Below are 24495 nucleotides of genomic sequence, written 5' to 3' on the forward strand. Positions count from 1 at the left end.
ACATCTCTTTTGTTGTTACATACATGTGCCGGAAAGGCGCAGATCAATACTCAATAGCTGTCTTGGCTTGAAAAAATCTATTTTGTAAGTTTTTAAGATTTTCTTCTGCACTCCATACTCTCCATTGTAAGGCACCAGAGCAGACAAGAATTTTTTTTTATTTATTTATAGAAAGCGATTAAATTTGCAGCACAATTTTGCCATCAAATGCATATATAGCAGCAGGTCAGGTCAGGTTGGGGAGCACCCACTGAACGACGAAACAGGCAGACACGCGGTCCAGTCCCACCCTCTGGAAATGACCCTCTACTCTGCTGCAGCCAGGTGTTACGTGGGTGTCCCCTTGACCTGGTCCAGCTGCTCGGGTCCTCATGATCACCCTTGGGGAATCGCACCACCTGGCCACAGTGCCGTAACTGATGCTTCCTCACAGTGCAGGTAATGTGCCTCATATATAGCATGAGATGATGTTAGGAGCGCACGCCACCAACACATGACAAACCAACTCAGGATCCCCAGATTAGGACTCGAGTGCAGCCCTGCAACGGGTGACACCTCAGCACCACAGTAGTTCAGATGGAATGGAACCAGTGTGAGGTTTTTTATGGTGGCTGGAGTGCCAGTTCTGCCATATACCATGATTGTGAAGAAATAATTTTGATTAGAAAAATACCAAATTTATTCTTAAAAAGCATTTTCTGGTCAATAAGTGCATCATAGAAGTGTAACTTATACTATTTTTATTTTGTTTTGCACATGAACATCTGCTCTCTGGAACTGTAGATAACCACATAGAACAGGAAATGTTTAGCAGACAGGTGAAATTAGAAGTTTAAAACAATAAAATAAAAATTAACATCTCCAAAGGCACTCTGGTAAGATGAAAGGCCAAAACTTTAAATGGTAGAATATTAATTTGCTGGACATTCCATGTGCATAAAAGAAAGAAAAAACATCTCTTATTGTAGTCCAAGGTTGTGGATAAATACTAGACTTAAAATGACCTTCTTGTGTAATTTTCCTTTGTTTGTGATTTTCGGTAATGATGTGTGCTTCTCTATTTCTGGCTTTGGTTTTTGTTTTGTATATTTAGGTTTAGGTTTTGTGATTTTAACATTCTCCCTGTTCCGCTCCTGCCTTTTTTATGACACACAAATACATCTCACCTGAATTAACCTAGAGGCCTGCCAGGTTGTCCATGACTTGTAGAACAAGTTCATTAATAAACTAATTACTTTTTAATATTGAGTATTTAGCTATATTGTAATCAAGTGATTAATTATTTCCATTTACATATTTGGCTGATGCCTTTATCCAAAGTGACTTACAACATCTCTATATATATTAAACTTAACGTCTGTCTGTGTGTATGTCTGTCCGCTTTTCACGAGAGGACTACTTAGATCGGGTTTTTTTTTCTATAATTTGCTTGAACATTCCGGTTGATTTTGCGACTTCTCTCATCGCGCTAAGTATCATAGTTTGCTTGCGGTTCCGATTTATTTGCGCAAAAGTGACAGAGACGCAGCGGGCTGCTGCAAGGGGGGGCGGGGCTCTTCTTACTCATGCGCCAGCTTCGGGGCGTTCCTTACATCCGCTTAGTTAGCGAACAAGAGAACTACTTAATGGATTTAGATTGGGTTTTTTTCTAGAATTTGCTTGAAAATTCTGGTTAATTTTGCGACTTCTCTCATCATGCTAAGAATCATAGTTCGCTTGCAGGAGCAATATATTCACGCTAACCCGAGACAGAAGCTGTGGGTTTAGGGGAGAGGGAAGTCAGTCTATCTCTGTGTTTTGGAGCGTAACTTGCCTCTGCTTAGCTAGCGATACTTTTTGTTTATTGAAGTTTGTCCTGTTTCACTACTACGCGGGCGGAGCCATGGGGAACAGCTAGATTAAGATTAAATTGGTTACATTTCTTTTGTTTTTCACAAGTGGAGTACGGACAGGTGGAGTGACTTGCTCACATGGTGTCAGCAGTGGGATTTGAACCCACAACCTTGAGATTTGAAGTCCAAATCCTTAACCACACTAACTGCTTATTTCACATAATTTATTAAACCACAATTCATTGACGCAAAATAGACGAAGCTGAGCACCATTATGAAGAAAGCTGCACATCCTCTCTATGACGCACAAACACTGAGGACTTTAGGCCTATTAAATCATTCAGCAGAAGTGTGCCAAGAACCAATAGTGGTGCTCCTTCATGTCTACGGCAGTACACCTTGTCACACACATTTTTGGGAACATATTGAGGCTGTTTTATGGGTGTGGTTTCGATTAGTAATACGGGGAAGGGTTTTAGTGTGACACGGTCTCTAACAAAATTGGAAGAGAACAATCCAAGAGTATCTGGCTACAGCCACTGAGCTCCATGTTAGACAGGACACAGATGCGACTGGAAACCTACAAATATTGCATACAGGAAAGTACTCGATTAGTTACATACAACTTCTGATTCATGCAGTTAATTAACAGCACTACAAGTGAGGCCTGCTGTCTTACAAAATAACCCGGGAGAAGCCAGCTAACACAGCTATTTAAGAACAAACATGAAACTCTCTGTGTCTGATTAGGCCCTCTGTCTCTGTGGTCTATTGGGGGCTCTACGCAGTTAAACGTTATCCCAGTCGTCGCCACACTTGCCAGTTGTGTGCCAGAATTTGGCTTTCAACAAACATCACCTAGGGAATGTTGTGCATGAACTAATTCAAAAGAGCACGTTCATTAAATAAGCTCATTTTTCTAAGAACTGTGAACTTAACATAACGTATTTTGCAAGTGAAGAACTTGAACGTGAGCTAGTTCAGTTTTATGTGACATTCTGGATCTGGTTTAGGTCCAGATTAAACGTTTTGCCTTACCCTGTAATGTATGGGTGGGAGATGAATCCCAATATGGTATTTGGATAAGCACAAATAGTGGATTTTTACGAATATCTATTTTGTACGAATTTTTTACCATTTATTTGTATCCGCAAAAAAAATAACGTCAAATCAGATAGGCACTGTCTGTGTCTGCCTGCTTGTGCTTAAGCTGCACCCCTGCTGACATGAGCATGCAGTGAAGCTCCACTTTCGCTTTTAGGAAAGCGTTGTACTTCACGAGGCCACTTTATATTTTTCCCCGTTGGACATGCATCATGTGACGCAATTTTTGACCAGCAGCGTAATTGGTTAGTTCACCTACTTGCTGGTTCCACAGTCACCATTTGTGTCACACAGTTGGAAACTGAGCGGTAATTTATATGTTTACTTGCATCTATTTCATTTCTTTTTTGACCGGGAGGATATTAGCATATATTGGTTATACGTGTTTGTTGCTGGGTATAACTTAATAAAGTGTATTTAAATAAAAAAGTCTTCATAATTATTGTGTTTTATTCAAGAAGACTCTAATAGCCTAAAACAAGGCATGCAAAGTTGAAAAAAAGTAAACTCATGGGTCATTTATTCTCACTCATATGAGTGAACTATGAACGTGAACTTATTCCTTTTAATTTGTGTGACCTGAACTTTGAGCGAGTTCTTGTGAGGTTCTAAACTTGGACAACACTGCACCTGGGTCCACCTGGAGATGATGCTCATCCAGTGGTTTCTTTGTTTACCATTCCCTGCAAGATTGCCTTGTGAACACTCTCAGATCTTACCACTTTAGCTTCCTTTTCTTTACTATTATGAGGATGTCTTCATAATGTTCATGTACAGCGAATCTGGAGCAGATACAATCACAATCTCCAGATGAACATGTGATTGAAGAATTCAGAAATTCTCCAATCTAGCCAGTGACTCCTGTCAACACCACCACTGCCTCCTCGTGTGGTTTTTGCCTGTCACCTGAAGTGGTTTCCTGGGGTATGGTCATGAAGCCACATGTGACAGATTTTGGAGATGGATGAGGCCCAGTGATGCGTATCCCCCCTTATATACTTATACTTAATACTTATACTTATATCCCCAATACTCCCAGGTTACACTAACCAGGTGTTAAGTGGCCTAGCAGCCATGATCATTTGGTGTGGCTGCTGGTTCAATTTCTAACTCCTGCATAAATCATTTTATGGGCACCTATATGCCAGGTGCTCCAATTTGCAGGGAAAGCTTGTACTGCCGTAGATATGAAGGAGCACCACTATTGGTTCTTGGCACACTTCTGCTGAATGATTTAATAGGCCTAAAGTCCTCAGTGTTTGTGCGTCATAGAGAGGATGTGCAGCTTTCTTCATAATGGTGCTCAGCTTCGTCTATTTTGCGTCAATGAATTGTGGTTTAATAAATTATGTGAAATAAGCAGTCAGTGTGGTTAAGGATTTGGACTTCAGATCTCAAGGTTGTGGGTTCAAATCCCACTTCTGACACCATGTGAGCAAGTCACTCCACCTGTCCGTGCTCCACTGTAAAAAACCTCACCTGCTGAGTTGTCACCTGCTGCACTTGAGTCCCAATCCGGGTGGTTCGTTGGGTTGTGGGTGAAGCAATGTGCTGTAATCAGCACATGTTCCCAACATCTCTCCTCTAAATGCAACTAGGGAATTGTGGTATGTATATTGTCACACGCGTGCGATTAGGAGGCAGCTAAAAGGTCCGACCGAAGGTAATTCCACGCCAGGCCAGGGGGTGGCGGGGCGAGCTAATCCTCTCTCTGTTATCTCTGCAGATCAAAAATGGAAAATTCTGCTGGGTTCCGCTTCCCGCCCTAAAGACGTCACTTCCGTTTCTGGCCAGGTCTCTTTCAGTTCCAGCTACGCCACTTCCGGTTCCAGCCCGGAAGACATCACTTCCTGGCAGACATCTTAAAATCCACACCACTTCCTGTTTCGAGTGAGTCAAATGTTGGACTCGAACCTGTGCATATCTCTGCACCTTAATTTGCCTTTTGCAGCCAGGGCTCAAGTATACGGGTGGCTAACCCAAACCTTTTTCTGTGTGTCGAGGTTATTTATTTCACAAAGTAAAACCTCTAGGGATTTCCTTGCATTTCAGACAGCAAATTTCTAACTCCGCTCACTTGAAACAGTTAAATCCTACCAGGCACTGCGCTCCTTTTTTGAAAATCCCAGCTGAAAAAAAAAATGGCCCCGGAGGACGTGCCTTTTAATGTTCAGTTTAAGGCTCTGGGCTCCTGAGTAGCGGCAAATCTCCGATCAAAGGCTCCATCCACAATCTGCGCCACACTCTACCTCACGTGGGAGAGCCGCCAGCCATACTGGTCTGATTCCACAAGAACATCAGAGTGCGTGCCATCTGTCGGTTTGTTATCCAGGTGCCACCTGCGAAGCTAGCAGACGGCACACGGGGCTAACCTTGGTTTATCATTTATAACATTTTAAATATGAATATTGACAGGAAGCTTGCCATGACTCCTTTGACAGCTGGAAAGAAAGTGCCAGAAGAAAGAAAGCACAATATATTGGGCTCCAAAGATTCATAATGGCAGAGTGTTGGAGTATAAATTGACCCCTGACATAAACAACAACAACAGCATTTATTTCTATAGCACATTTTCATACAACTGGTATAGCTCAAACTGCTTTACAAGATAAAGAAAGGAAAGTTTATAAAAAATAAAAATAAGATTAGGCAATATTAAATAACGAATAAAGTAAGGTCTGATGGCCGGGAGGACATAAAACATAATAATAAATCCATTCTGGTTAAAAGTGATTTTATTACATAACTCGACATGTACTTGTGCGACTCTTTGGTGCTAACCCAGAACATGCACTAGTCCTCCATGCGTAAGCTCTAATGGCCCAGACGCTCTTCCCACATTCCATAATGTCACCTCCCAGCTGTCTTCTAGCAGTTGTGTTCAGCTAACTGGCAATTCCAAATTGTCCCTGAGTGGGTTTATGTGTGAGTGGGCCCTGTGATGGACTGGCGTCCTGTCTAGGAGCAGTTTCCACCTTGTGCCCATTGCAACTGGGATAGGCTCACTGATTTGGATTAAATGGCTTTGAGACTGTGTACAGTCAAAAGATTTGAGAATGACACAAATATACCTTTTCACAAAGTTTGCTGCCTCGGTTTTTATGATGGCAATTTGCACCTACTCCACAATGTTCTGAAGAATGATCAGATGAATTGCAATTAATTGCAAAGTCCCTCTTTGCCATGAAAATGAACTTAATCCCAAAAAAACATTTCCACTGCATGTCAGCCCTGCCACAAAAGGACCTTCTGTTGTCATTTCAGTGATCCTCTTGTTAACACGGGTGAGAGTGATGATGAGGACAAGGCTGGAGACCACTCTGTCATCCTGATTGAGTTAGAATAGAGAGGTTCAATTGTTGTGAAGAAGGCTCCAGGGTGCCCAAGAAAGACCAGCAAGCACCAGGACCATCTCCTAAAGTGGATTCATGGCTTGGGATCGGGGGGCACCACCAGTGCAGAGTAGGAAGGTGGGTGGGAGTGCATTTGCAGGCACATTGAGGGAAGTGAAGACTTTTGGAGGATGGCCTGGGTCAAGAAGGGCAGCAAATAAGCCAAGAAAAACATCAGGGACAGACTGATATTCTGCAAAAGGTACAGGGATTAGACTGCTGAGAACTGCTGGGGTAAAGTCAATTTCTCTTGTGAATCCCCTTTCTGATTGTCTGGGGCATCTGGAATAAAGAAAAGGTGAGCAGCGCTACCATCAGTCCTGTGTCAGAGACCATTCATGTCTGGGGTTGCTTCTCAGCCAAGGGAGTGCAGGGCTCACTCACAATTTTGCCTAAGAATACAGCCATGAATAAAGAACAGGACCAAAACATCCTCTGAGAGCAACTTCTCCCAACCATTCAAGAACAGTTTGGTGACCAACAACGACTTGTCCAGCATGAAGGAGCACTGGGCCATAAGTCAAAAGTGAGTACTAATTGGCTCGGGGAACAAAACATCAAAATTTTGGGTCCATGGCCAGGAAACTCCCCAGACCTTAATCCCATTTAGAACTTGTGGTCAGTCCTCAAGAGGTAGCGGGTGACATAACAAAAACCCACCAATTCTGGCAAACTCCAAGCATTGATTTTGCAAGAATGGGCTGCCATCAGTCAGGATTTGGCCCAGAAGTTGATGGACAGCCTGCCAGGATGAATTGCAGAGGTCTTCAAAAAGAAAGAAGGGCCAACACTGCAAATATTGACTCTTTACATAAACTTAATGTAATTGTCAATAAAAGCCTTTGAAACTTCTGAAATGCTTGTAATTCTACTTCAGTATACCATAGAAACATCTGACAAAAAGATTGAAAAACACTGAAACAGCAAATTTTGTGAAAACCAACACTTGATGGTCATTCTCAAAACTTTTGGCCACAACTGTAAGGTCCTATTGTGAATCCATTTTCCCCCTTTTATACTCTTTATTGTGTAGACCTTAATAAAATGTCTAAAATCCCCTACACTTAGCACTCTGTGATCAGGGGCCTCATGTATAACGCCGTGCGTAGAATTCACACTATAACGTGGCGTAAGCACAAAAGCAGAAATGTGCTTACGCACAAAGAAATCCAGGTGCATAAATCTGTGTGAACTCCAACTTCCACGTTCTTACGCTCCATAAATCCCGATCAGCGTGAAAAGTAACACACGTCCACGAGCCTGCTGTCCCACCCCAAACTCCTCCCAAAATTATACCTCCTTGAATATGCAAATCAATATAAATAGCCCTTAAGCTCAGTGTTCTGTGAAAAGGCAATGGCATAGGCATGGGGGGAAAATAAAAGAATGTCAGTGAATACCAAGTGGAGGCAAAGGAAAAATGTACTATTTGTTGGTTTAAACAATGATATAAACAACAAAAGGAAGTTTATCGAGTGACATAGCGTGTCAGAGAAACTCGAAAGCTCACGTTCACAAAGTCGCACAGTGCCCAAAATAAAAAAGAAGTTGTCAGATATCAAAGTCGCCATGAAAAGGCAAGTCGTAGCCCACCATCTGAGAGTCATATGAAAGCTTATTAGGGTAGAGAGAAAAAAAATAGGCACACAGTGGGGGGAAAAGCATGAAATGTCAACTTTAATCTTGAAATTTCCACTTTAATCACGTAGTTCATTTTGTCATTAAAGTAGAACATCAAAAACTTCATCTTAAAATCATTTAATTTACTAGTTTCTCAAATCCCGTCGTAACTAAAGTAGCATGTTAAATGCTTTGTTTTGTATTTGATCTTCCATGTGTTCTATCTGTGTGAATCACTATGTGCTTCTTCTTTCTCTTCCTCCGACAGGAAACAGAATCCATTACATTTGTGATATTACAGCTCTCTGAATAATTAAAATACTGAGATGTATACGTGATATCATTTTCATGATGACAGGAGTTCAAGCATTTTATTAAACATGGGAACACGGTGGTGCAGTGATTGTTCATATCTCACGCAAGATGCTTGCTGCGCTGTGTGCGACCTTCGATGAAATACTTTATTGCAGTAGTACTGTCTTTTTCAAACGTACTAACCCTCAATTCCTGTCCTTCCTTTTCTTTCTCCAAGTACCCAATCGCCACACAATCAGCTCTGTAATAGATGTTAAGCCATCTGTAAGCTTAGAATGCCGATTCTTCAAAACTTTTAAGGAACATTGAAATATCTTCGTAGTAAATGTTTAATTATTCTATCCATCTATCTTTCCAGTGTCGCGCCAGCCCCAGCAAGAATGCAGCTTGAGGCAGGAACAATCCATGAACGGAGCGCCAGCTCTTCGCTAATGCTTTATATATTAACAATATAGATTATTTCAATTAAGTTAAAGTTTTATCTGTATAATATAATAAACGTATTTTGCTGCATTTCATCTTAAAAACGATATTGTCATCATATGTAAATACGCGCTTTATAAAGTGGCTCAGGTTGTGCAATATTATAACTGTATCGCAAGTTTACAGTGAGGTGATTGTACTTATAAGTACAAACAGTTCTACAAGGAGCAATTGATGGACTGATTGAGTGCGTTTAGAGTTCTTGGGATGAAACTGTTTCTGAACCGCCAGGTCTGTACAGAAAAGGCTCTGAAGCGTTTGTCGTATGAGAGCAGTTCAAATAGACAGCATGGCTGAGGCAGCGTGTGCTTGATGCTGTAAACTGATAATTCTCTTTACGATCAGCTGCTGTACAGCTGTGATTTCCCACTCAGATAGAGTAATATAAATACTCTGAGTGGTGCAGTGAGAGTAACATGGAAAAAAATGATCCGCTGTGGCAACCCCTAACGGGAGCAGCTGAGAGAAGAAGAAGAAGGTGCAGTGAGAGTAACAACGCTAAAGCAGTTATTGTATTTAGAATAGTTTGACCATTCTGTGGACCATTATATTGTTACAGGTTAATTAAAATCAGATGCATTAAACTAATAAACAATATGTGGTTAATTTCAGTGTATTTATAAAGCCGCATCAGGGATGTGGATCTAAGAAAAAAAGGATAACCACACAGGCACTGCTTTGATGCTGGGTGTCGCCAGTTTGCAAAACTGAGCGGAGAACTTGCGTATGACAGGGTATGAGCTACCGTGGAAATATGCGTGGCTTTATGCCAAGTTTAGGTTTTATACATTGCAATTTGAGCGTGGGGACATTTGTACGTAACATTTTTGTGCATACGCACCGTTTATACATGAGGCCCCAAGTACTTTTGCACTTCCTCCCTTCTACATATGTAACCTGACTCAATTAGAGACAGTCAAGGAATAGGCAAAGGAGAAGTTGCACATTTAATTATGTATTATTGATACATAATATTGAGGAAGCAGAATAATTTTTGAATATTGGCAGCCATACCCTATAGCCTAAGTAACAGTGTATCTTGCTTCTATATTCTTTATGTTCAGTTTAGCTTCCTTTGCAAAGGCATGGCTTTTGAAATGGAGTATTGAAACAGGCCACATGCCCCTCTCAATATGACTGCTGAGATACAGTTGTCTTAATCATGGTCTTCTCTTCATGGCCTGATGATGAGAGAGAGAAAGAGGTAAAGGCAAGGTGACCAACTTTACACCATTCTCATCACAAACCATGAACCAAATGGGTGCTTTATGAATGGCCTCCTATTCCAAACCAATCATAAGCAGCCACACTTCAGACTAATAGAATTCTGGTCCAACTCATCCCCCAGTTGCTTGGTTTAGTCAGTTTATGCCCTTATTGTGGTGGATGACTTATAGGCGCTACGTCCAAACACAGTCACCCTTGTCAAGCTGGTCTGATGCTCCTGAGTCAGTTCTAAAGAGTGGGGTTCTTTGGTTAGGTAAAAATCAAAGCACCAAATAATAAAAATCATAATAATACACTTTATTTATATAGCGCCTCTCTCATGCTCAAGGCACACAAAGCACCGCTCTTCTCATTAATGAAGTAAAATATGCCTAGACATTTGATTTATCTATTTTACAAATAAAGACATACAAAATGCTTATCAACTTATATGCTGGAAATCAGTCCACCACAGACTCTTATCTTATTTTCTCCCCCTGCCAAACGGCCTTCGGTTAGAGCTAAAAAATTTCAAATCTTGACTCCCCTGTCCAGAGCACCATTTTTATGTACCCCAGTGCTAGTTTGTATGTGTAGGTAACTCATTTGGCTTTATTTCCACCTTGGAAGAATGGATTTTAAGTTGCAACTCTTCCATGACGACCGTGTCTGATAAGACTTCTCTAAAGTATATACAGTAGGTCAGTGTGTAATCAGAATATATAGTTGTGTTTGAAAGTTTGTGAACCCTTTAGAATTTTCTATATTTCTACATAAATATGACCTAAATTGCCATCAGATTTTCACTCAAGTCCTAAAAGTAGATAAAGAGACACCAGTTAAACAAATGAGACAAAAATATTATACTTGGTCATTTATTTATTGAGGAAAATGATTGAATATTACATATTTGTGAGTGGCAAAAGTATGTGAACCTCTAGTATTAGCAGTTAGTTTGAAGGTGAAATTCGAGTCAGGTGTTTTCAATCAGTGTGATGACAATCAGGTGTGAGTGGGCACCCTGAGTTTTGATCTATCAAAGTCTGCTCTTCACCACACATGTTTGTTGAAGTGTATCATGGCATGAAAAAAGGAAATTTCTGAGGACCTCGTTGATGCTCATCAGGCTGGAAAAGGTTACAAAACCATCTCTAAAGAGTTTGGACTCCACCAATCCACAGTCAGACAGATTGTGTACAAATGACATAAATTCAAGACCATTGTTACCCACCTCAGGAGTAGTCGACCAACAAAGATCACTCCAAGAGCAAGGCATGTAATAGTCGGCAAAGTCACAAAGGACCCCAGGGTAACTTCTAAGCAACTGAAGGCCTCTCTCACATTGGCTAATGTTCATGTTCATGAGTCCACCATCAGGAGAACACTGAACAACAATGGTGTGCATGGCAGGGTTGCAAGGAGAAAGCCACTGCTCTCCAAAAAAAAAAAAACATTGCTGCTCGTCTATAGTTTGCTAAAGATCACATGGACGAACCAGAAGGCTATTGGAAGAATGTTTTGTGGACGGATGAGACCAAAATAGAACTTTTTGGTTTAAATGAAAAGCATTATGTTTGGAGAAAGGAAAACACTGCATTCCAGAATAAGAACCTTATCCCATCTGTGAAACATGGTGGTGGTAGTATCATGGTTTGGGCCTGTTTTGCTGCATCTGGGCCAGGACGGCTTGCCTTCATTGATGGAACAATGAATTCTGAATTATATCAGAGAATTCTAAAGGAAAATGTCAGGACATCTGTCCATGAACTGAATCTCAAGAGAAGATGGGTCATGCAGCAAGACAACGACCCTAAGCACACAAGTCATTCTACCAAAGAATAGTTAAAGAAGAATAAAGTTAATGTTTTGGAATGGCCAAGTCAAAGTCCTGACCTTAATCCAATCGAAATGTTGTGGAAGGACCTGAAGCGAGCAGTTAATGTGAGGAAACCCACCAACATCCCAGAGTTGAAGCTGTTCTGTACGGAGGAATGGGCTCAAATTCCTCCAAGCTGGTGTGCAGGACTGATCAACAGTTACTGGAAACGTTTAGTTGCAGTTATTGCTGCAAAGGGCGGTCACACCAGATACTGAAAGCAAAAGTTCACATACTTTTGCCACTCACAAATATGTAATATTCGATCATTTTCCTTAATAAAAAAATGACCAAGTATAATATTTTTGTCAAATTTGTTTAACTGGTTTCTCATTATCTACTTTTAGGACTTGAGTGAAAATCTGATGATGTTTTAGGTCATATTTATACAGAAATATAGAAAATTCTAAAGGGTTCACAAACTTTCAAGCACAACTGTAAGTTTAATGTCACTGTGCTCTGTGCAAATATTTTAAATCTGTTTTTCTTTTCTTTCTACATGCACAGCTGAGCCAGATTTAGCACACAGGGGCTCATCATTTAGAACTGCTGGGCAAGCATTAGAAGACGAGAAAGGGACAACTACGAAACTGGGCATTGTATTATTTCTTTGTGCATGAAATTGAATCCTCTCTTTTCCTTGTTTGGAATGGAATGATTTACCTAAGTAAGGGCCAGCACATGGAGAAAGAGTATAAAGCCTTGGAACATTGCCCGGCACACCTTTGAAGCCGATGGGCGGATGAAAGATTACATCATCTGATCCTGAAAATCCTTCCAGCGCAGCGACGAAAATGGCAGACTCTACACAAAAGTCATCTGTTGTGATGTAAGATTTTGCATATAACTTGATGAATATTTTGTATGTCTTTATTTGTAATTTAGGCAAAGCAATATAATTTAGTGTTACATTAGTGAGAAGCATTCATGTTTACACCCGTTTAGGAATGGGTCTCTTTGAATTTTACGACAGTTGGGGGAGGAAGTGCCTTAAACCAGTTTGACAAGTGTTTCTCTGCTAAAGTGTTTCAACCCACGCAAGAAAGCCAGGCTGCCTAACTGCTAAGCTTTACCTTAAGATATGGTCTTGGGAGGTGGCAGGTGTTCTATTCCCCCATTGGTCTGAAGTATGGCTGTTTGGAATTGGCTTGGATCAGAAGCTTTTAAGTACCATGACGTCCTATTGGCTCTAGGGGTTGGACAGAACATCTATAAATTTACTTGCTTAACCTCACACTGTCTCTCTTACTAACATCTGATGAAGAAGCATCTCTTACCAAGCTGATGAACTGAAAGGACAACACAATGGAGAGCACAGCTCGGCAGCCATATTGAACAGACATGTGGCTGAAAGCTGACCACAAATGAACTAGAGACATTTTTAAGTAACTAACAAGTCTGTGTGCTGCCTGAAACTACACATCACCATTTAATCAGGTTGTATGGTTGCCAATATTCAAATGTACTTTGCATATTGTTATTATTTATGAATATTACCAATAATACGTTGTTTAAATTGTAATTTAACTCTTGCTTGTCTTTTACTACACTACACCTAATTGTCTGAGGTTATAGATGTAGAAGGGAAGGTGGGAAGAAGTTATATACTATAATACCTTATAAACAGGGGTAAGTCTGTGAGATTTGAGGCGTTCTGACAAAGGCTACATATTAAAAATACAATAGGGGAAAGTAGAGTAATATAGTACTCTACCAAGACAAAACACCATCATTAAAGATAGCTAAGTTATTTTCTCTTATGTGATTTTTTACCGCCATATCACTATGGGAGGGATATCGCCTTTTTATATTATATCTATATAGTTTCGGGTTACTTAAAATGCCGCAATTGCAAAAGAACTTATTCCAACCGGGGAGCTAGCACCCCCTGCTGGATAGACAGTGTACCAGGATGTCCGAGGTTTCTGAGCTGATAGCAAAGCAGGACATCTTCCAGTTTTAAAAGGGAAGTCATTTCTCATTTGTTAATGGTGATCATTATGTTGGTTACCCGTGCCATTTAGAATTTACTTTAAAATACTGCTTATGATTTACAAATCCTTAAATCATTTCACTTCATCCTATATCTCTGAATGCCTGTCACCTTACACTCCAAATTGTTAACCTTAGATCTTCAAATGAGGGTCTGTTTATAATTCCAAGAGCTAAACTTAAAAGAAGTGGTGAGATGGCCTTCTGCTGTTATGCACCTCAAATCTGGAAAAGCAGACCGATAGAAATTCGCCAGGCTAGGAGCACTTTAAAAAACTGCTAAAAACTCATTATTGTAACATTGCTTTCTCATAGCTTCGTTTTAGTGTATCCCTGATATTCTGTATATGCATTGAATTATTGCTTTTCTCATAGCTCCATAATCCATATTAACCCATACTTGCTCTGTTGTTCTTTTTCCAGTTTTCTGTGTTGTTGTGATCTGCGCCACCACCACCTGATCAGGGCACCATGCAGTCCCTACATTGATGGATTGAAGGCTGGAGGTCCACATGACCATCATCATCTAATTCTTCCACGTGAAGCCTGAAAGCCATGAAAACTGATTGAGATCATTTATGTTAGGAAAAATGCTGAGTGGGAGCTGGGTGGTCTTACGGCCTCAGAACCCCTGCAGATTTTGCTTTCTTTTTCTCCAGCCATCTGGAGTTTTTTTTTCTGTCCTCCTTGGCCATCAGACCTTACTTTATTCTTTGATAATCAGCATTGCCGAATTTTTATATATTTCTTTTTCTTTCTTCATCTTGTAAAGCACTTTGAGCTACATCATTTGTATGAAAATGCGCTATAGAAATAAATGTTGTTGTTGTTATCTTGGCCATCCATCCATCCATTTTCCAACCCGCTGAATCCAAACACAGGGTCACGGGGGTCTGCTGGAGCCAATCCCAGCCAACACAGGGCACAAGGCAGGAACCAATCCTGGGCAGGGTGCCAACCCACCGCAGTATCTTGGCTATGCTTTATTTAAGACAGAAATGTTTCCAGACATGCTATAGAAGGTTCAAACTCATGCCAATGCATATTTAGCAATGTATAAATTGTCCAGTTATCAATCTGCCCAAACTGCTGTTGTACCCTCTTCCAGAAGCATTGGGCGTCAAGCCAGACCCAAGATTGAATGACAACATATGAGCAAATACTCAATCATTCTGGAACAAAGTCATATTTTAATCCAAGTCCCCCAAGGTTGTGGGGCAGCAGAAATACCTTCCAAAACATTACATCCCCGGGGACAGAAGAAAGACTTTGGGACTTACCTGTCCATCAGCCTCAATGTCATGTGGGACATTCCCGTTCTGTATTTGCCGACTGTCCTTTGGTGGGGTCACTTCCACTTCCACGTTAGCACTGTTTGGGAGCTCAACTTTATCTGTAATGAGAAGAAAAAGAAGAGGAGAAATAGGAACAAGGACTATGAGAAGTGTGTCATCTTCCAATAAAATGAATGAGGGTCTGAACTTTATTCTGAATTCAGCAGGGGTTGTTATTCATGAGAAGTAACATTGTTGAGAAGAGAACCCATTTTGAAGTCCCCTTGAGTCCCCACTTCCTATGTGTAATAGATAATATATTTTATTTATTTATATAGCGCCTTTCCCATGCTCAAGGCACTTACAGAATATAATAAAGAATGGCAGGGTATACAGTATATAGCATTGTACAAACTAGATAAATAAATAAAGAAGATTAAGATAGTGAATTCTGAAAAAAACAGACAACATAATTGATGGTGTCTCGCACACACACACAGGTTACATGAGCATCTTGACAGAGAAGTAAACTGAGAGAAGGGTAATAAAGTCAAGTAGAGCTAAAAGCCTTCCTGAACAGATGAGTTTTGAGTTGTTTTTTAAAAGAATTTATGGAGTCAGCTGACCTAATTAATTTCGGTAGGTCATTCCAGAGTCTGGGCGCTATACAGCTGAAGGCCCTGCTGTCACCCATGGAGTGTAGATTAGTGAGGGGCACAACAAGATTGCCCGAATCAGAGGACCTTAGTGGGCGGGCAGGCACATAGTGATGGAGAAGGTCACTGATGTAGTTTGGCGCGAGGTTATTTAAGGCTTTGTAGGTTATTAGTAGGATTTTATATTCGATTCTGTAAGACACAGGGAGCCGGTGAAGATGGAGCAGGATGGGTGTGATGTGTTCGCTGCTGCTGGTTCGAGTAAGGACTCTTGCAGCTGAGTTTTGAATAAGCTGGAGCTGTGATATAAGATGAGAAGGGGCACCTGCCAGTAGGGAATTACAATAATCGATGCGGGATGTGATAAAAGCATGGACAAGTTTCTCAGCGTTAGAGAAGGAGAGGAAGGAGCGAACACGGGATATGTTACGGAGGTGAAAGTAAGAAAGTTCCTTAATGTGATTTATGTGGGCGGAATAAGAGAGGGAAGAATCAAAAATGACACCAAGACTTTTTACAGTAGAGGCAGGTCTAACCTTGAGGCTGGGCGGTCTCGTGGCCTTGGAACCCCTGCAGATTTTATTTTTTCCGTCGTTTTCAGCCTTCTGGAGCTTTTTTTGCTTTTTCTGTCCTCCCTGACCTTACTTTTATTCTATGTTAATTAGTGTTCTCTGATTTTAATTCTTACTTTGTCTTTTTTCTCTTTCTTCATCATGTAAAGCACTTTGAGCTACATTATTTGTATGAAAATGTGCTATAGAAATAAATGTTGCTGTTGTTGAAATTTCCCCTTCACAAGTTTTCAACTGTGTCCCGTGTTCTTGATGAACTCATTTTGAAGTCACCGTCTCGATCCACTGCACTAATTCCCTTCATAATTTTAAACACTTCAGTCAGGTCTCCTCTTCATCTTCTTTTGCTTAAACTGTAAAGGCTCAGCTCTTTTAATATTTCCTCACAACTCATCCCCTGTAGCCCCTGAATCAGCCTAGTTGCTCCTCACTGGACCTTTTCTAGTGCTGTTATGTCCTTTTTGCAGCCTGCACACAGGACTCCAGATCAGTCCTCACCAGTGTGTCAGTAGACTACATATGCAAAAGTCTTGCAAAGTATTGCTGTTGGCAAAAGTGCTACCATGATGGCAATGCAAATGACAGTCCTAGCACAGGGAAATCTGAAAGGAGCCGCGTAAAGTTTATACGGTAGCTGGAATGCCAATCCTGCCACCAACCCTGCAAGTTGGAGGAGCGCTTACAGGGCCAGATGCAGTTTAACGACATACCCAGAATTCCCTGAGTAAATTGATTGTCATTAGAACATTAGAACAATCTAGAAAAGAACGGGCCATTCAGCCCATTAAAGCTTGCTAGTCCTATTCAATTAATTCTTCTCAAATATCATCAAGTCGAGTTTTGAAAGACACTAAAGTCCTAATGTCTACCACACTTCTTGGTCACTTATTTCATGTTTCTATGTTTCTCTGTGTGAAGAAAAACTTCCTAATATTTGTGTGAAATTTCCCCTTAACAAGTTTCCAACTGTGTCCCCGTGTTCTTGATGAACTCATTTTAAAGTCACTGTTTCGATCCACTGGACTAATTCCATTCATAATTTTAAACACTTTAATCATGTCTCCTCTTAGTCTTAAACTTAAATGTAGTCTTAAAGCAGAGTTGGAAGAGGCTTGGTACTACAACCTCTGAAGTACTACTTGGACTGTAGAAAGTTGTAAATTCCGGTGATAATGGCAGGAAAACAGCAATTAACAAATGAAATAGAAATAGAAAAAAATATATCCAAGTGTCTGTGAATCCTGTGGTGTCCTACACAATCTAAAGGCAGTTAGCAACTGGAAGGAACTCTGATTGGAGGAGATCTGGCAGAGCCAAAGTCAGAAGCCAATCAGAAGACAAGTTTCTGAGGGTCACCAGCTGGTGTGATCACAGGCGCCTCACAGCACAACAGCTTAACAGTGTAGGACAACAAAGCAAGTCTCACTCTCTATTGTGAATAGGAGACTTTGTGCTGCAGGTTTGATAGGTCAAGTGGAAGTAAGAAAGCCCTTCCTTAAAGACAAAATAGGGCCTTGAAATACCGGCTGTGGACTACAGCAGACTGGAAGAAGGTGTTCAGGACTGTTGAGTCAAAATTTGAAACCTTCAGTTCATCACGAAGGGTGTTTGGATGCTGTCGAGTTGGTGAAAGGATGAGTCGTCAGTGTGTGACACCAACTGTCCAACATGGAGGAGGAAGTGTGATGGTCTGGATTGTTTTGCTGAAGGTGGAGTTGGTGACTTGCACACGGGGACTGGCATTCTGAATCAACAGGGGTAACACAGTTTGGCTGTTATATCAGCAAAATGGGGCTACTTTAATGAATCAAAAATATGAATCAAATTTTGCATATTTAACAATTCCCTGATTTGTTTTTACTTTCTTGTATAGGAAGTATAGGGAAAGTATTGTAATCGACCAAAAATTCGACCTCAAGATTTTGATGAATCTCAATGTTTCAGACCTCCCTGAGTCCAAAAATACCATTTTTGGAATTATGTCTGTGTCTGTCTGTGTGTAAGTGTTGTGGCACCCGGCTGGGGTTCATGCCCAGCCGGGATGCCCAGGAGGACCAGAGGAGGGCTTGTGCCTCCTCCAGAACATGAGGGGGTGACCGCCCTGGTTGCTTTGAGGGCCCTGGACCTCAGCACTTCCACCACACCCGGAAGTGCTGGGGGGAAGAGGAGCAGGGACACCCGGAGTCCTTCCGGCTGAGCAGCTGGCACTTCCGCCACACAAGGGAGTGTCGGCGGAAGAGTGTCAGGAAGCACCTGGAGCCCATCCGGGGTGTATAAAAGGGGCAGCCTCCCTCCAGTCAGTGGCAAGAGTTGGGTGGAAGTGGATGAAGCTCGGTGGAGAGGAGTGGAGGTGGACCAGAGACTGAGAAGGCATTGCATTGTGGTGGCCAAGGACTTAAGGGGTGATTGGTGCTGCGGCACTGGGTTTGTGCTCACTAAATAATTGTAAATAATGTATAAGAAACGTGTGTGTGGTGAAACCATCTTGTCTACCTGTCTGTGTCTGGGCTGTTCCCCACAGTGTGTAAACACGATAACTTCAGTACGCTTTCACTTAGGTCAACCAAATTTTGCATACAAGGTATTAGGTACAAAATGTATATTTCTATCACCTTTTAAGCTATTTCCACTAAATAGAAGTCAAAGTCAAAACAAACTTTATTATCATCTCAACCATATACAAATATACTGATAGCCAAAATTGCGAAGCTCAGGGTCTACAGTGTAACAACATGAAGTGCAAATAAAAATTAAAATTAAATTAAAAATGGAATTAAAATTAAAGTTTAAATTAAAAATTTTAAATTAAAATTAAAACACAAACATGACAAGACATTGTGCAAAGACAAGATTGATGCAATGTATGGTGTGGCAGGAGGCTGGAGGCCAGACCTGGCCAGGATGCCTGGAAGGACCGGGAGGCACCTTATACATCCCCCGGGCCACGAGGGGGCAACTGCCCTGGATAAGGAGGCAACCACTGGGATGGAGCCAGGGTGCTCAAACCCACTGGGGCCCATAGCTGCTGCCAGGGGGCGCCCTGAGCGTTGTCGAGCCCGGGAGATCTGCATTTCTGCCACACCTGGGCAGGTGGAGGAAGAACCTTCCAGGGACACCCGGAGTGTTTCCAGGTGCTCATGCGGCACTTCCATCACACCAGGAAGTGCTGCCGGAAGAGCATCAGTGGGCACCTGGAGCACGTCCGGGTGACTATAAAGGGGGCCACCTTCCTACAGTCGAAAATCTAGAGTTGGGAGCTGGAGCAGGATGAAGCTCCATGGACATGAGGAAGAAAGGTGGTCCACGGACATTCAGTTCTATGGACTTTATACTAAATAAACGTGTGTGTTTTATAAAGTGTTGGTGTCTGTCTGATGGTGTTCAGGCGACCTCTCACAATGGTATTATGCAATCTAGATACATAAATATAGTCAATAAATATATAATATAATAAATAAATAATTGATATAGATAATACAGAAATTATCAGTGTATGATAATAGTTGTTTAAGACGTGTAAACAATGACAGGTCAGAATGTTTCTAAGAATGTCAAAGTGCAGTGTGCAAAATCCTTAAAGGTCAGTATGAGATTTTCAGTTGTTTTCTACCTGTACACTCGTCTTTGCAGGACAGTGGCTCGTATGTATAAAAGTTCTGTTTTTCGAGGTGGTTGAGGCCATGTGGAAGGTCCCAGGGGGCAGACTGGTGTTAAGGAGTCTAACAGCTTGGGGGTAAAAACTCTCCTGCAGCCTGGCAGATCTGGCTTTGATGCTGCAGTATCTTCTCTGGGATGGCAGAAGTGTGAAAAGTCCATGTGAGAGGTGTAAGGGGGTCCTGCACAATGCTGCAGGCCTTGCGGACACTGCGTTTGTAAAATATGTCCTGTAGTGAAGGGAGTGGCACCCCAATAATCTTCTCTGTGGTCTTGGTAGTAATAAAGAAATGGTACTTTTTTATTTATGCAGCTGCAGAATTCGATTTATTCAACTTTACTTTTATAATAATTGTTCAGTATATTATTCATTTGATTTGATTTCGTTGTTGATGGTTCCTTAATGTACATAATATAAAAATATAATCATTGTCTTGCGGATTACTCCTGAAAAATCCATCCCAATATCTGAGTATATGAGAATGTCTAGGGGAGACCACTTTCGTTTTCTTTATTTGCTATTTTTTATTTGTCCTGTGCCTTGATTTCATTTACATTTACAGTACATTGATTTGTTTGGCAGATGCTCACAGGTGGCACAGTGGTAGTGCTGCTGCTTTGCAGTAAGGAGACTGTGGAAGATTGTGGGTTTGCTTCCCGGTTCCTCCCTGTGTGGATAGCACTTTGAGTACTGAGAAAAGCGCTATATAAATGTAATGAATTATTATTATTATTATTATCCAAAGTGACTTACAACAGAGGTAAACATAATCGAGTAGCATTAGGCTAAGGGCCTGTTTGTTCAGCAGGTGCAACAGGACAAGCAATAAAAGATGATTGCCACAAGTGAAAACATGTAATAACTAATAAGTTTACAATCAATACAGCAATTAGACTTATTCTAACAACAAATTAACCAACAATATAAAATATCACAGAGCAACAATTTCATGAAGCATTAAGACATTAAACTGTGTGCATTTCCATTAAAACTGAAAAAATGGAGGTGTTCTAAATCTTTTGACCGGTAGTGTATATCCATCCATCCATTATCCAACCCGCTATATCCTAACTACAGGGTCACAGGGGTCTGCTGGAGCCAATCCCAGCCAACACTGGGCACAAGGCAGGAAACAAACCCCAGGCAGTGCGCCAGCCCACCGCAGGGCAGTATATATTTAAACCCGATATTCCAATTATTCTGACTAATTAGCTGTTTGAATTCAAAACAATACAGTTTCCTTTAAAAAGGTGTTTTGCAATGACCAACAGCAAAAGCCAAGTCACAAGGAAAAGCAAGAACTGATCTACAGCAGGAATGTTTTACTCACGAGTAATTGTATGTAGCATGTTCGAGAGTGGGTGGCATGACGGCTCAGTGCTAGCTCTGAGGCCTCACAGTAAGGAGAGTAAGCATGGCATTTTCATGTCCTCCCTGTGACTCTGCATGGGTTTCCACCTGGAGCTCCGGTTTCCTCCCACAGCAAGTTAGGTGAATTGGTTACACTGAAGTGTGTTTGTGTGTGTGTGTGTGTGTGTTCACCCTGTGAAGGGCTTGTGCCTTGTCCTGGCGTTTTTTCTGTCTGGTGTCCTATCTTTGCTGGGTTAGGTGCCACCTTAGAAAATGGTATTGCATGTTGAAGTGCCTGCGGTGGGTTGGCACCCTGCCCGGGATTGGTTCCTGCCTTGTGCCCTGTGTTGGCTGGGATTGGCTCCAGCAGACCCCCGTGACCCTGTGTTCGGATTCAGCGGGTTGGAAAATGGATGGATGGATGGATGGATGTTGAAGTGCATGAATTAATAATATTAGCCCCTGGGAAGAAAAACATAATATTGTTTTGTATGAAAATGTACTATATAAATAAATGTTGTTGTATACAGAAAAGTATTCAGTTAATCACATAACAATTCTTTGTATTTATATAGCGCTTTTCTCACTACTCAAAGCGCTCAGCAATTGCAGGTTAAGGGCTTTGCTCAAGGGCCCAACAGAGCAGAGTCCCTATTGGCATTTTTATTAAATTCATATTGTGAATTTCCCATTGGGATTAATAAAGTATCTATCTATCTATCTATCTATCTATCTATCTATCTATCTATCTATCTATCTATCTATCTATCTATCTATCTATCTATCTATCTATCTATTTACGGGATTTGAACTGGCAACCTTTCGATTGCCAGTGCAGATCCCTAGCCTCAGAGCCACCACTCCACCATTCCACGTATTACTTCTGATACATCTGATTACCCCTCGGCACTATGAGGCCCATTGTCTTAGGGAATTTCATGGGTAAATCTGGGCAGCAGAGCAAGTATGCACTCACTGGCCACTTTATTAGGTACACCTTGCTAGTACCAGCTTGGACCCCCTTTTGCCTTCAGAACTGCTGTAATTCTCTGTGACATTGATTCAACAAGGTGCTGGAAACATTCCTCAGGGATTTTGGTCCATATTGACATGATAGCATCACACAGTTCCTGCAGATTTGTCGGCTTCACATCCATGATGTGAATCTCCCGTTCCACCACATCCCAAAGGTGCTCTGTTGGATTGAGATCTGGTGACTGTGGAGGCCATTTGAGTCCAGGGACCTCTAAAAACCATTTTGAGATGATTGGAGTTTTGTGACATGGAACAATATCTTGCTGGAAGTAGCCATCAGAAGATGAGGACACTGCAGTCATAAAGAGATGGACATGGTCAGCAATAATACTCATTTAAACGATGCTCAGTTGGTACTAATGGGCTCAAAATGTGCCAAGAAAATATCCCCACCCATTACACCACCACCAGCCTGAACCGTAGATACAAGGCAGGGTGGATTCACGCTTTCATATTGTTGAACCCACCATCCAAATGTTGCAGCAGCAATCAAGACCCATAAGACCAGGTAACGTTTTTCCCATCTTTTGTTGTCCAATTTTGGTGAGCCCATGTGAATTGTAGCCTCAGTTGCCTGTTCTTAGCTGACAGGAGTGGCACCCAGTGTGGTCTCATGTTGTTGTAGCCCATCTGCTTCAAGGTTCGGCATGTTGTACGTTCAAAGATGCTCTTCTGCAAAGCTCGGTTATAATGAGTGCTTATTTAAGTTGCTGTTGCCTTTCTATCAGCGAAAAACAGTCTGGCCATTCTCCAGTCTGGCATCAACAAAACATTTCCTCCTAGACAACTTCTGCTCACTGGATATTTTCCCTTTTTCAGACCATTCTCTGTAAACCCTAGAGATGGTTGTATGTGAAGATCCCAGTAGATCAGCAGTTTCTGAAATACTCAGAGCAACCCATCTGACACCAACAACCATGCCACGTTCAAAGTCACATCAGTCCCATTTGTTACCTGGTTTGAACTTCAGCAGGTCATCTTGACAATGTTTACATGCCAAATTGCATTGAGTTGCTGCCATGTGATTGGCTGATTAGATATTTGCGTTAACAAGCAGCTGAGCAGGTGTACCTAATAAAGTGACCAGTGAGTATACATTGACTAACTGCAGGTCATCTGTCCTCTTCACCCCTTATGACAACAGTCCTATGAGGCTCAGACTCCTGCTAATCCTTCAGATAATGGACAGAGTCAGAAATGTCTTTTTAGCACTGCGTCAGACATTGAGGAATACTTACCACCATGGTTAGCAATGCCATTAGGTCTCTCACTGTCATCCACTTGGCATTTGTTTTTTGCCATCTTGTGCAGAATTGATGCCTTTTCTCTGAACTTCCCTGCAATAAAATCAATAGAGAAATGTCAGACATGAAGATAAAATGACATCTTGATGGATAAGGAGTATTAGGCTTTGATTTACAGTAGAATGAGGAGGTGCAGGGGAGAAACTAATGCTGTTTTGGACTGTCAGCTGTCGGTTTAGTTTAATTTCAAATTTCCTTAAAAAATGCAAATGCAAATTTTGAATTACTTTTAATGATTTATTATTCATTCATTTATTCTTCTATTACATAGCTGAGGGAGCTGGAGCCTAATCTAGTCAATCCATTACAGGTCATTCTTATATGTGCCTTCACTGGCAGGAAGGAGACAAGCCACTGTGTAGGCAAGAAGCAGATGACAGCAGGATTCCTTTGTTTGGGTCTTTTACATTATTAACTTGTGTTCTCCCAATGTAATCATTTTGCTCTTGTGGGTTTTATATAATTCAATAGAGTATAAAATAATGAAATACATATAGACAACTAGAGAAAAGAGACCAAAAAGCAACTATTCTATTTCAGCCAAGGGTTCCTTCTCTGACTGGGGGTTCATAGTCTTATTTTATGTCCTTTTTGTTCATTATCGAAAGTTTCATTTATGTTAAGGTTACTTTAGTTTATTATTGTCTTTACTCCTTATGCTTGCATTATGTTACTGGAGTACTGTGGGTGGTTCCCCAAGAGGCGGGGCCACTTGGCCATCACCACAAGGGACCACCCTCAGCCCTAAAAAGGTGAGAGCAACCCACAATCCCTTGTGGTTCATTCCTATGCGCCAGGAGTGGCAAGTTTCTTGTGCTCTGTTATTTAT

The 24495-nt window shown here is 41.3% G+C and overlaps 1 protein-coding gene across 5 annotated transcripts in view; it reads right to left on the reverse strand.

Annotated features, from left to right (window-relative positions):
• The window catches only part of LOC114654191 (sodium/potassium/calcium exchanger 2-like), a 335970-nt gene that overhangs the window by 63936 nt on the left and 247539 nt on the right, over positions 1–24495 (reverse strand). For all 5 annotated transcript variants that reach the window (XM_051929908.1, XM_051929909.1, XM_051929907.1 and 2 more), the window contains 2 exons: positions 23601–23699; positions 15101–15213 (listed from right to left, as the gene is read on the reverse strand). In XM_051929908.1, the coding sequence (XP_051785868.1) occupies positions 15101–15213; positions 23601–23699 (212 nt within the window). The remainder of the gene's footprint in view (positions 1–15100; positions 15214–23600; positions 23700–24495) is intronic.

This window comes from Erpetoichthys calabaricus, chromosome 7, assembly GCF_900747795.2.
Source record: "Erpetoichthys calabaricus chromosome 7, fErpCal1.3, whole genome shotgun sequence".
Taxonomy (NCBI): domain Eukaryota; kingdom Metazoa; phylum Chordata; class Cladistia; order Polypteriformes; family Polypteridae; genus Erpetoichthys; species Erpetoichthys calabaricus.